This window comes from Molothrus aeneus, chromosome 8 (genome assembly GCF_037042795.1).
Source record: "Molothrus aeneus isolate 106 chromosome 8, BPBGC_Maene_1.0, whole genome shotgun sequence".
NCBI lineage: Eukaryota > Metazoa > Chordata > Aves > Passeriformes > Icteridae > Molothrus > Molothrus aeneus.
The window spans coordinates 8,765,300-8,779,334 of record NC_089653.1 but is presented as its reverse complement, the minus strand read 5'-3'; the positions used below and the strand labels follow the sequence as shown (position 1 = coordinate 8,779,334).

Sequence of the window (14,035 nt, the reverse complement as noted above, 5' to 3'; positions counted from 1 at the left end):
TTGACCTATCTGAAGCGCTTTAGATTAATGTTGAGCACCTTGGTCAGCTTGGACATCTGTGAGCCACTTTTATTTCCTTTCTTTTTCCATTAAACACTTTCCTAGTAGAGAGCTGAAAAAAGAAAAGCAGCTTGTGATTTTTCTTCTGGTTGGGGAAAACAGCCCACTACAGTTGTGAGGAGATATGCTGAACAGCTTCAGATTTGACCCAGGGAAAACAGTGATTGCTGCTAATGTGTGACACCTCTAGAAGGGGAATGCTTCCCTGAGGGCAATGATTTGCCAACCAAACCCTAGTTAGGAGAGATTTCTAAATCTTGTGAATGGTATTTATGTCTGAAAGCTCTGCTGGGTTTGCTCAGCTGCTTTCCAGCATGCTGAAACCTAGCATGAATGTATAGAATGAATACCAGTGGTAATGGACTCACAAATGAGGTATGTCTCAGCTGCAAGGCATGTTTTAATCTGTACTCATGTCTGGGAGCAGTCCACCCTTCTCATTTCCTCTTCCTGTTAAATAATGGATGAAAGCCCATAGAAATCATTACACACCTTTCACAAACTCATTAAAACTGCACAAAATCTTAGGTAGTGTTTGCAAAGCCACAAACATGATGTTATTCACCTTCTGCCCAAGCAATAATTTTGGCCCAAAGAGGTTTCAGTTGTTAAGAGGACACCTCTTTAAAAGAAGTAGGGTGAAATGAAGAAGCCATTTAATTGATTTGTTTGAAAATGCCAAGTTTTAGCTGGGACCTTTTTCATGAGGAGTGTCATACTGATGGCATTGCTGCATAGTGCCTTCTCTATGGGACCACATGGAGAGGAAGGGGAGATCAATATGGCAACAGGTATCAAGGTGAGCTGTGGTCAGGCAGGGGGGTTGGTGCTTCTACTTCTTCAGACACTGTTGGCAGCTTGTGATTTAAGTGTTGCAGCGTGATACAATATCCTGTTTTAGCTATCCCAGTCCTTTCCCAGGTGTGCCAATACCTTCTCCCTTCCTCTCCCCTTGCCTCCTGCTGAGAGCTGTCCCTCAGTCTTGGCAATCCAGCAAGGGCGTCGTCTGATTGGCAAAAGTTCAAAAGATGCCTCTCAGCCCTGGGGTCATTGGGCTACCTAGGTGCCACTTCTCTCCTGAGCCTTCCCCCCTCCTACCTGGTTGGTGGGATCCCTACCCCTTCCCTCCCCCTGTCCCTGGGGCTTAACAGGACCCTGGGACCATGCGGTCGGGATTCTGTTGGAGCTGTTACAAGATTCAGAGCTCTGTGACCCTGGAATAAAGCTCTGGATTAAACCCTCCGGCAGAATGCGTCTCCTTTTCCTCTCCACCGTGGCCTAAAGCCTTTCCACCAAGCTAAAACTGAGTTCCTGCTTGCCTGGACCTGTTCCAAGTGCCAGCTGCAGCATCCAGCCAGCCAGGGGTGTCTCTGAGGTGAAAGGCACCTCAGTTGCCACCTCTGGCCCAGCAGCAAGGGCCAGATGAGCCCAGGCACGTTCCACCCGGTAATATTGGGATCGTATCCCTATAATAAGGATGAAGTTTCTGATGCCTTTCCCGCTTCCAATCTGCATAGATCACACACTGCTTTGGGATTGATCTTGCTGAAGTCAGTAAATGTGTGTTGCACCTGTTTCTGGGAAAAAACATATTATTACAACTAAAGAAGCAATCCAAAATCTTGAGCCCAAACCTTTCCTTCAATGAAGAAAACAAATGAAATTGTAATGCAGGCAAAGGTGTTTATGATTGGCATTGGTATTGCAATGACTCTGATACTCTTTCCTCTTGCCTCTGTTCTTAGAGACTTGGACTTCTGTCTGTCTCAGCACCTTCTGTTTCAGAGAGCACTTCTCTGTCCAGGAAAGAGCATCATTGCTTTCTTTATGATCTTGCTCTCTAGCATGGGAATTGTCTTGAGTGAAAATATGATTTCTGTTATTTACCTGTTGTTCTCTCTCCAGATTTCTATCTGTGGGTGCCGAAACAAAATCCTTTATCTAAAAGACCTAGATAAATTTCTTCTTAGAATTTACTTTCATTAATTCTACCTTCTTTGCTTCCAGGTACCAGTGAGAAAAACCACAACTTCTCCAACTCCTTTTCAAATGTTGCTATGGAAATCTCCTCCCTGGAAAGTCCATTCACTCTTTTTGCTTTCTCTTAGGTGACTCCAGGCAGCAAAGCTGCAATAGCCAACTTGTGTATAGGAGACCAGATCATAGCCATTGATGGAGTGAACACAGATAACATGACACACCTTGAGGCACAAAACAAAATCAAGGGCTGCACAGATGAACTGACCCTGACAGTCAGCAGGTACGTAGCTGGGCAGGGCTGGGGCTGGAGAGAGGGAGGATTGCAGGGTGGGCAGTAGCTGTGTTTTGGTGTGGCAGTAGGCCTCCCACTGGTTTAACTTGACCTCTTAGTGCTTTGTCTGGCAGGTGCTGGCTAGCAAAAGGGAACTGCATTTCATCCTTTAATCCTAATGCTGTTTGCATTTGTTGCACTTTGACCTTATGAAAACAACTTTCCAAGTGAGGAATTGGCTGATAATTTATGGCAGGGTCTGTCAACTTACTCTGTGGCTCCTGGCAGCAAGAAACCAAAGATAGTCTCATGAAAACTTCACTCATAGCAGGGGAGGTGCAACCAGAGATGGCCTTCCTTCCTATTGCACTCCTTTAGCAGTTAAAATATATGCTTATATGTTGTTCCAGGCAATTAATTGCCTGGTTTCTGCCAAGTACAGACTCAGAAATGTTGAACATTTTGAAGCCTCTTGATCAAACAGCACTGTCAGCCTTAAACAGTGATGACCCAGGGTGCAACAAAGTTCCTCTTAGGAATCAAACTCTCCAAGTCCTGAAAAACTAAAGGCAGGTGACAGCTGAGCCACAAGTTCTGCCACTAGTGTAGAGCACAGGCTGCCTTCAGCCTTCCCACCATCTTGAACTGCAGAGCAATGGACAGTTTCATTCCTTTCCCCAGCCAGGCTTTGTTCTTAGGCCATCTTTGTACGGAGTGGAGATGGAGTGGGAAGGCAAGGCTCTGCTTTGCATTGAACTGCTGCTACTTAAAAGAACTGGAGCCTGCTTTTTTTGAGGGTGCTAGGGATTTATCCTTCCTTTTTGTGTGAATTGCAGCTGCAGGTACTGGAGCTTTTCAAAGCCAGGTGGTAGATGCAGTATGGCATTTCTACTTGCTCTGGAGCAAGTCTTTCCTGTGCCTGCCTTCCCTAAGAGGGATCATCCATCAGTTTCAGGGCAGATGCAGGGGAAGTGCTTTCAAAAGGAGTGCAAAAGCATGCCTTCAATGACACAGTGGTCCAGTTGTTCAGGGCTTTTCTGTGATAAACACAAGTCTTTACCATGGCTTGGACAATGCCAGGAGTACAGCAGGCATTTCCCAGTTCAGGAGGATGCGATGGGTCTTGGCCAAAAAAAATGCCTGATGGTTGATTAAGGGAATTCACAGAGGGAAGAATGGAGCACAGTGCAGGCAGTTGAATGGGTAGTGAGCACTGCAGCAGCCTGTTAACCCCAGAGTTTTTATACTGGCCTTGAACTTAGCAGCGTGTAATCTTCCTGCAAATGAGTGTTCCTTTTCCTCTCCAAAATCCAGCTGCTTGACTTGGCAAACCAGTGCCATGTGGTTCTGGCTGGGAAAGAGGAAGAGAGGCAAGGGCTCTTTCAGCCTGCAGGCAAGTTCACTCTTACAGATCATTGAGTCTGTAAAATGTGTTTGCTAATGTTAATTACAAAGTCGTTAAGTTTATAGCTACCCTATGCACATTACATTGGCCTTGGGCTTGGAAGCTGCCATGGGAGAGATTTCTAGCTGCATCTGCAGCTGTGTAAAATTGCACAAGGGCTTTCAGTTTACACAACTCGACTGTTTCAAGACCCTCTTTCAATGAGGTAGCATGAGTGTGTGTTGGATGCTTCTGTTGCTGTACTGATTACTGAGTTCTGCTGACAGAAGGCCAGGAAGAGTGTCAAAACTGCAAGAATGTGAAAGCAGTGATCTGACTTCTTACACTTTAGAGTTTGATATTACTACCCATTGCTCTATGGAAAATCTGTGTATATCGTGTTGTCTTTCCTGGTTGTACTCTGTTGAGAATATTTTATCCCTGATGTCCAGTGTCTCCTTCTAGGCCCCCATAATTGTGTTGGTCTAAATGCAGCTGCACTCAGTGGTCAGAAGTGCTATGTAGTCTTTATTTCTGAGGCAGGAGCACTTCTTTACTTTACAATCTAAGGCCTTAAAATGAAAGGCCTTTAGAGGATGCCTAGAGAGGTGACAGAGAAATCATTTTCAAAGACCTGGAGCCATACTTCATCTTCCTGCTCAGCTTAAGGTAGGGGAAGTGGGTGAGGAAAGCAGACTGTGGTGTGGTGGTGATCCCTCCTCTGTAAAGAAGGGAAGGGCATTGCCATGGGGATGGAGAGGTTGGAAGGCTCTTGGGGAAAATGAGTGCCACCTGGCCAAGTGCTGTGGCTTGGGCTTCCTGAGCTTTGGTGGGCACAGCTCTGTCACAAAGGCTTGACCATACAGTTGGTGAGGAAGGCTCACAATACAGTCAGGTCAGAGCAGAAAGTTTTTTCTCTGTCAAAGTAGCTCTGTAAATAGATGGCTGAGTATGAAAAGGAATGTATATAATTTGCACTGCAACACCAGCAACCCTTGGGTCTGGTCTCCACTCTGTGCAGTTGTAGCTCATTAGCTGAATCAGTTGTACCAAGGAACTGTGCTGGCACAGATCCTTGCTCTGACAGAGCAGCACCTCTGTGTGTTGGAGCAATACCCAGCTGGTGTGAGGATGGGCCCAGCTGTGCTAGGTTTTCTGGAGTGAGAAGTCTTCCCTGTCTTCCTTTTCTACTCACCATTGGAGAGATGTCTTGTGAAAGCATAAGACCTTAGTGATTTTTAAATTACTAGCTAATGAATTTTGAATGATTACTTATCTAAATGATTACCCATGCTAAATATTCTCTGACCTGCATTCAGTGTGGCAACAAGGTTGTGCCAGGTGGGTTTCAGACACAGGTCTGAGCTCACAGCAGGTGTTTCAGTTTCACCAAAGGATCAGCACTTTTGTGACACTGGAGACTTCATTTGTGACTGTGCTGTACATGTGATGAGTGTATGTGGTTTGAAGACCATAGTGGGTGAATTAGTGCAAGCCAAATCTTTAAAGGATGATATATACAATGGAGGTATCTCTGCTAGAGAAAGCCTTTAAGCTTCAAGTAGCTGGAAGCTAGGAGAGTGTTTCATGCTTGTCTTTTTCATCTGCTCTTCTGTGAACCAAAACAATCTTTATACATGTGTGTTCTTCAAATAGGCAACTCTCTTCTCTTTTAACGATAGCCAAGCAGTTAAGATGTCTTCATGTTTGGCTTACTAATGATTATTTAAGAGAAGTGTAAATATAGAGAATTGAAAGGACTTAAATGCTTCTGGTAAAGGAAATGCTGTTTGCACTGTATGCTTGATTGTGTATATCAACAGCATTCCAATGTTTCCTGTTTCGCTATTTTTCTTAGCAATGGTAACAGTCCAAAAATATTTCAGATCAGATTGTGGGCAGGAAATCTTGTCTAACACAAGTCACCATTAAAAATGTATCAACTTTCTAGCTAGCTGAAGAAAACATACCTGGTCTGCTTTTTCACCCAAAGGGGCAAATCTCATAATTTCCTAGGATTTAAAACCCAGCCACAAATTGCTTTCTTTGAGTACTCTTTCCTAAGTGGCACTGCCTGGTGCTTTGCTGTTCAACTTAGGAACAGAGTTGTTTTCTGGAAAGGTCTGTCTTCTGCCTCAAAAGTGGATATTAGGCAGTGTTGCCAAATATAACAAATTCCTACTGAACTCACTGTGTCTAGCTCCTGCTCTTTTTTGAACCTGTTTGTTCATTCATTTTGCTTTTTGTTTGAAAAGAAATGTAGTTACCAAGAAACCAAAGTAAAGGTTCCATTATTGTCTTCAGCAGTGTAAAATCAAGCTCAAGAGAGTGCTTCAGTCAACTCAAGCCTACCTGGTTGCTGAACTGAGGAATTCACAGGGAGATTTTTCAGTCTCTCCATAGGAAAAATGAAGTTTGAATATTTTAGAAGAGCTATGCTTCTTTTCCCTGGTGATTTCATTTTTTCAAATTAGGGTGTGAACACCACTGCACTGATGTGTTAAGGTTGAGCTAAGCCTCTCCCGGCATTGCTCTCCATTAATGGGGGTAAGCAGCAAGATGTGTCCAACAAATTGGAGACAGCTATCAACTTTGGAAATTTAGTGTATTTTGAGTAAGATGCTTTCCCTGAAAAAGAGCATTCAAAGCAAAGAAGATGCAGGAGAAACAGATACTCCTACCACAAAATTCACAGGATAGTCAAATGATCCAGGCATCACCCATGTCAGTGGAAGTGCTCATAATGAATTTGACACACAGCTCTGTTGTGGCTGCAGATGTACAAAAGCAGACAAATGTTCATTGCAGCACAGGTGAAAATTATTTCTATAACAAATGGCTCTTTGCCTCTGGCTATAGTCACCAGATGGGTGGTGGAACTGTGCAGCCCTGAGGAACTCAGAGGTAAAGTGTATATTTATATAAGGGGGTTTTTCAGCAAAAAAGGTGTTCCTGTAGTGAGTCTGTCCTTCCCTTTATGTCTGGAGGCAGTTTGAGAGTGGTAGAGGAGAATATTTTTAAAAAAGGTTGCAAGTATGTAGTATCCTGTTCTGCTCCTACTGTCATTTTCCTCAAATTTCAAGCTGCTTTTCTGCTACTCTGCTGCCAGCTTATAATACATCAATGCACCTTTTTTGTTTGCAAAGTAGTCTTTTAATTTGTTGGAAGTGCTGCCAAGGAGTGAAGCTATGTATTTGTTCTTTGAAAAGTGCTAGGATCAGGGAAGTCAGGTCTGCTCCCAGGAGCTGTTAAATGGATTGTCAGGAAGGATCACGTGTAGATGTTCATGAGGAAGAAGAGAGCGCATGTGTCGTGTCCTTTCATTTTGTGTGGTAGGTATGCTTGCACTCTTGCTCGCTCCATGTGTTCCCAGGTTTGAGCTGTGGGGAATAGTTGCACAAAGCCACAATAGGCTTGGATTTCTGTTCTAGGAAGTTGGTGGAATCTGTTGACTCATTTAGGTTTGCTTTTCTGCTTCCCTGCCAGGAAGAGTTTTCCAGTTCTGTCATCTTACTAATAATTCCTTTGGCCCTGGGAAAAGCCAGCTGCTCAGTGTGCAGCTATATAAGGCCATGCAGGTTGCCTGGCCCTCTGTGGCCACTCCCAACCTCTCCATGGCCAGTGTGGTGCTTCCAGCCCTTGTGGGTGCATGCCAGCAGCTTTTACTAACAACAGATACGTTCAAAGTAATTTTGGCATATCAAGATTGGTATTTGTTGTGATTTTACAGCCTCTCTAGTGAGGCAGTAAGAGTTAACTCTGCAGCTGGCTAGTTAGAAGAGTGTAAGTCTGAGCAGTCAGTGTCTTAGCCTTTGTGGCTGTCATGAACCTGCTCCAGATACACAGAAGAAGCCACAGAAGTTTAACTGGAGTTGCCTTTTTGGTTTTAGTAGTTGTATAAAGAGACTCCCGAAATGCAAGAGGGCATGGAGACATGCATTTGGGGCCTCCTGTCTCCAGGAAGTTGTGACTGTCATTGCTGTTTGAATTGGCAGGAGGCTGTATGCAGCTTGAGTACAGTTTTGCTTGCCAAACTGAATATGTCCATTAATGGATGTTTGTTATAAGTGACTACTTATGTTTAAAGCCAACGGCCTGTATTTGACAGCTGTTGCAGCTAAAAGGCTGATTAAAAGGTACCTTCCTGGTAGCCTGACAGCTCTTGTAGTTAGTTTCTAAACTTTATTAAAATGCCTGTCGAAAACTCTGGTGAGAGGATTGTGAAAGATAAATTTTTTAGGTCTTTCCTCATTTTTCAGCCAAAGAACTTTGTGCTGCACGAGAAACTTTTCAGTCTTTTGGAGTTTATTTGCTATTTGGTATCTTACTTGTGTCCATCCCAGTGTTTGAAATGAGATGTGAATGAATGTAGATGTGCCCTTCTTCTTTATGGAAATTACACAGTTCCTGGCACAAAGAATTAGACCCTCATTTTCCAGCTCTGACTTTTCCCTTGAAGCTATGGCCCAACTTTGCACGCAAAGCACTGATAGCAAAACCCAGGCTCTTGTAATGTTTATATTACATCATGTTCAAGACAAGCTGCTTGAAAATTGTTGTTTCATAAATACCTCTCCATATTCCTGCCTTGACTTGCATGTGGTTTCCTTACTTCTTTTTCCTACCAGTACCTATGCACCCAAAGTAGCATCAGAGAAATTTCTTTGTAATCTTGGGTTTTGGTTTCTGCCTGGATGAAACAGAAGATACATGGCTCATTCCCTGGCCCTGTCTAAGTTACTCTCTCTCCTGTAGTAAGGAAGCAACATGGAAATGTGAACTGCAAAAATGACAGAGTTTGTATATAGATGTGCCTGCAGTTAGTTTCCTGACCCACATTCTCAGGCTTGTTTGTGTCATGTTTTTGTTTCCTTCATTGTTTTGAGTGTTGCTCTCTGATGGAGTCTCATTTGAAAGAATATGCATTAGAAACCATATCATAAAATAAATATTCATCAGTTTATCAGGAGTTTCTGAGATCTGATAAGGATGCCAAAGCCCCTGGCTTTCACCAGACAGGGTGGGATTCCCCAGCAGGCTGTTGGACAGAAAGATCTCCAGAAAGCCACTACCAGCAGCAGCCTGGTGTGAACTGAAGGTACTGTTACCAAGGCTGGGTTTAGCTGTCTACTCTGACACCTGCTCCCTCCTTCATATAGCTAAGATATGGAACCATATGGATAAGATACAAACACAGTGAATCTAATCTGCCCTGCTGTCTGCCTGGTGCCCACACTTCCCAACACTGCAGAAGGTAAACCCTGGGCCAGTAGTGGGACAAAAGGTGAACTTTTAGGTGGTGTTTTTCTTCCTCCTGCTACGCTTCAGTAGAACTACAGGCATTGACACAAGAAGCAGAGCCAGGAAACCCTTCCCAAGAGCTGGGACCAGTGTGGTTCTACCTAAGACCCACAGACTGTGGGCTCCACAGGTGGGATGGGGCACATGCCTTGAAAGATCTGCTGGGTAAAGCCAGGAAGAGCAAAGCTGTGTCCTTTTTCTGCTTCACTGGGGCCATAAATGGGCTGCTGAGAGTGGCTATGGGGCTCTTCTGCAGCTGTTGTGAATACAAAGGGCAGCTTTATCTTCCCTGCCTCAGAGGGTCAGATGCATGGCCTATTTAACATTTCTGTTTGGATAACTTCTAGACTGGATTGAAAGAAAAGCTTGGACTGACCTTGCTGCTCCCATTTACATCCAGTGACAGAGCAGTATGGCAGCAGTCTGGGGAACAAACTTGAGCTATTTGCCTTGCTTATAAATAAAGAAGAAAAATTTGGTCAAACTGCCCATGGGCTGCAGTAGTTGGCCATAATTGCCTCCTCTCTTCTGGAGGACCAGTGTGCTGTGTCATCAGCACCTCAAAATGCATTTAGGGCCAGTGGGATGAAAACAAGTGCCTGGGGGGAAGTTTCTGTTCCATATTCATACACTGGCCTGCTCTAGGCTTAAATTTTTCAGTGTGAATAAAGCCTTCTCATACTTCTGAAAGCTTATAACAAACTGCTATGAAAGAAAATGCTACCTCAAAAGTTCTTGGATCACTGCTGCGAGAACTGGCATAGGGATGCCTCATGCTAGAAATCAGAAGTGTTTAAGGCTCTCTGAGCTGCTCCTTCATCTCCAGCCAATGTCCTTTTGCTTATAGTCTGGCTGGCTGTCTCATTTCCATACATTTTGCTGTGTCCCCTGTTTTTCCAGAGGAGATGAAACTTGGTCACACATGATCACCAAACACTTCCAAGGAATAAGGCTTTGTATTGGTCATCAGGCTGCTTCCCTATATGCAAACAGTCTTCAGGTGTGGAAAATACAGCTATCCTGGAAATGGGTGGGACTTTGTGAGGCTTGATAGCCATAATCTGAGTGAAATTGCTGGTTCCTCAGGCACCTTAAAGCACGGGTGTCCAGAAGCAAGGAGAGAATTGTTGTTTTGTATTCACCTGAGACATGTTGGACATCCAGTAACAGCAGCTGTTGTGACAAGATTATGATCAGATTGGTGTGGATCTGATACCATGCAGCTGTTAGTCATACTTGTCTGTGTGTGCCCCAGCTTGCCAGATAGCAGCATTTGAGTGGCATGGGTTGTCAGGTATCAGCTGGGCTTGCAGGATGCAATAACCAAGAGTCAAAGGTTTGCTGTTCCTGAATACCTATAAAGGATATCAGGTGTGACCTGTGTGTTTGTACTTTTCCTGTGAAAGGAGGTACAGCACAGCAGCCTTCATTCAGGTTTCTTCTGTGTAAAGTCCACTGTGCAATAAAGGGAATAGCAGATCCATAAAACTATTCTTCTTTCCTGGCTGAGAATGCTGCCTCACATCTCCTCTCACTGAGCTGCCCTCTAGGTGCAAATATTGAAATGCTATTTATGCAGCAAATGTCTGGGATGTATATGTGCATCTCAGCTAAGTTTGGGCTGTTTAAAAAATGTTGTGACTTTGGAGGGATTTTAGAGGAATGGTGCACACCAGACTGAATATATTGTGGGTAGCTCTATACTGTGTTTCTCCATCCTTGTCAGCCTTTTCTTTTTCTAGTCTCTTCCTCCCTTCTTTAACTGAAAAATCTCTTTACATTTATCCAGTTAATTTGCAATGGAAGCATTCCTGTTTTGCTAACTAAGTACTTAAATTATAGCTAGTCCTTGACCCACAAATACCTAGGAAGTACATCTACTTCCAGTTCCAGATTACAGAAAGGGCTCCTGTCAACAGGACAGAGCATGGTTTTCAGACCTCATCCTGAGAGTTTATCAGTCATCTGTTTGCTGCATGATGCAATGTTTAGCATTGAACAGCAGTTTTCATTCAACCATACTGCAGTCACTCATTCCCTACTATTCCAATGTTTGGGAAAAGTGGCACTGTTTATTCTATCTGAGATGGTAACTACTGTCTTTACTTCTGAGAAATGCTTCCCACAACATATTTCGAGCAAATCCAAGCACTCTACTTCTTCCTCACCACTTGTTTGTCGTTCTTTGGGACATAGCAGAATTCCACAATGATGATGGTAAAAGCAGTTGGTTTTAGTTGTAGATCTTGACTTGTGTTTCAGACTACTGTGAGTAATTGGGTCAGACCACAGACCAGTAAAGGTTATGTAGACTTTCTCGGTCACATGAGGTCCTCTCAGTTCTTAGTCCCATTGCAGGCGAGGAGTTTTATTTTTTTTTTTCATCATTCCACAAGGCTTCTGTTTGTTCAACATGGATACCACTATAAATAAGAAGAAAATTTGGGAGACCCAAATGAGAAAATATTTCTAGCTTATCTCCAAGGCAGTCCAACCTCAAGAACAAAATGTTCTTTATATAGTAAATACAGACAAGAATCATTCCTCTTCCTGGCTACCCATAAAAGCTGAAGCACATAGCAATCTGATTTGTCCCACTTAATTAAGGCATCTGTGGGATATCTCCAGCTTCTGCTTTTGGGTAGCCCCGAGCTTGACAGCCTGGGTGGAAGCCCATGCCTGATGTGTTGCCTGTGGAGTCACAGAGAGTAAGCCAGGACAGTCACTACTGAGATCTTGTCTTGCTCCAAGGACTTCACTTATCTAAGCCACCTACATTGTGTACTTAAATGAGGCTGTCTGGATTCCTCCTGATGTGGGTTGTGCTATATATGAGACTGTGGAAATGTTTGAGAAATTGATCAACTTTGAGTCTTTTAATAACGATTACAGTTTTCACTGATGAAAACAGATTAATGACTCAAAATTTGTGTGTTGCAGAACGGAGGCAAAAGTCTGGTCACCACTTGTAAGCGAGGAGGAAAAGACACATCCTTATAAGATGAATCTGGCCTCTGAGCCACAGGTAAGTCCTGGAATAACTGCTCTTGTTCCCTCTCACTCCTGCGAGAGAAGTTCTGGGCCTGATCCTCCTAGGAGCTGAGCATATGTCCCTCTGTAAATCATGTTGGGGGTAGCATCATGCCCCATACTATCAGAGATCGTGTGGCCCTTGAGAGTTGGACTCCCTCCCTCATGGTGAGAAGCCAGTTGCTGTGGAGAGCTAATTGGGTGCCATGCCTGAGGTAACCTGCTTGGGTCAGAGGTGTCTCCTGCCATCTGCGTGCTCCCACCTACCACAAGGCACAGAAGGCACTGTAGAGGTGTGGCTCAGTAAATCATTGCTACTGTACTAAGCCAGTTGGTTGTCATAGATAGAAAAGACTTGAGAGGTGAGGAATATTATTGACTCAGTGTTTTCTCTTGGTTTGGTTTGGATTTTTTTCTCTTACTCAGTAAGCTCTTAGCATTCTTGCTGTGGAGAAGGTGGAAGAGAAATACACCAGCATCTTACATTTTTATCTGTGTGGCAGATCATGCAGCCTCTGTTTAGGAAGTTGGTTTTGTAACCTGTTGACAGCTTTGCTTCATTGGCCTGCTGCCTCTGTCAAGTAAATGTAGTAATAACAGCAACCTGTGCAAGGGCACTGCCTGGGCTAGATTTAGAGGACTGCACTGCAAAAAATCCAAAATAACTACACTAAAGTCAGTGGCATTCCTCTGGATTTTCACTGGGGCAGTGACATGGCCCCAGTGGATTCTGGCCCAAGCACACATCCCATGTGAGTCTTTCTAGCAAAATAAGTAGATTATAAAACTAGTTTGACTCTGCAATTAATTAAGCACTAACATGGCTGTTTTGGTTGGAAAGGACCTGAGACTAAAGCAGCACATGTGCAGCAACACCCTGCCCAGACCTTGGCCTGGGATCTGTCCATGTTCTCTTTCACATCAGGCTTCTCTGTGTTGCTTGGCCCAAGAAATTGGTGCGGCATTCTCCAGGTATTTCATAACTCTGCCAAGGCACAGTGTGAAACTGAGCCATTTTGACTTAGTTTGAGCTGGAGCCATGTAGTGACACCTGTCTGTGACGCTGTTGAGCTGAGGTCTGGTCTGTGCCTTCTGCTGCCCAGGTTTTGGAAAGGCTCTGCTTCAACCTTGGGACTTGGAGGCTATCTCTTGCCAAAGGAGTGGGGCAGAGTCTGCACTGAGGCTTTGCTACAGTGATGCAGAGAGCTGACATTATTTCAGCAGGAGACTCAATCCTAGAGACCAATTTCCCAATGCAGCCATTAGCAAGAATTCAGCTAAATGCCATAAAATCAAACGTACAGCACAACACATGCCCTAGGTGGGATTTTAAAGTAGCTCACTAATTTTAGTTAACTGCAGCAAGAAACCTGCTGCTGAACTCCCCTGTGACTCACTGCCCCACCACAGTCCAATCTGGATAGATGGTCAGGATTTAGCAGTAATGCTGGTGGTGGAAGACATTCCCTCCTAAGTCTTTGATCTGGTTCTGGCTCTGGCCACTGGATAGATACCCTGATACTGCTAGTTTATAAATGTAGTACAACTGAATTTATTGGTAATAACCTGTAACTGACTTGAGCAGGAGAATTTGATGCACAGCTGAGTGGAGAAATTCGTGTTACAGAGCTTATCTCTGAGCAGTAACCATTGTCTTAATCTTGTACTAAGAATCAATGGTTGCCTGAAAATTAGCCTTCACCCCTTTGATGGCTAATGCTAGAAGAGTTATTTCCTGGTGTGAAAGGAACATTTAAACTCACAGAAGTCTTGTCTTTTCTTATTCCCTTCCTTTAAATTAAAGCAGATTAAATAATTTACAGTTGTGTATGTGAGTGGGGTTTGCTGCTGTTCAGAGCACTGAGCTTAACTTTATGGGGCTTCACTTGCTGCATACTGAGACAGGAACTCAGCAGTGTGAGGGGAGATGCATCATGTCTCCAAACCACAAGCTCCTGTTTGCTCTTAAGGCATAACAGTGCCTGAACATCCTAATCTGCTATGCCAAA

At 43.9% G+C, this 14,035-nt stretch overlaps 1 protein-coding gene across 3 annotated transcripts in view; it reads left to right on the top strand.

Moving 5' to 3' along the window:
* Nucleotides 1-14,035, top strand: part of PDLIM1 (PDZ and LIM domain 1) — a 44,672-nt gene that overhangs the window by 10,679 nt on the left and 19,958 nt on the right. For all 3 annotated transcript variants that reach the window (XM_066554457.1, XM_066554458.1, XM_066554456.1), the window contains exons 2-3: nucleotides 2,169-2,320; nucleotides 11,937-12,021. In XM_066554457.1, the coding sequence (XP_066410554.1) occupies nucleotides 2,253-2,320; nucleotides 11,937-12,021 (153 nt within the window). In that variant the 5' untranslated portion in view covers nucleotides 2,169-2,252. The remainder of the gene's footprint in view (nucleotides 1-2,168; nucleotides 2,321-11,936; nucleotides 12,022-14,035) is intronic.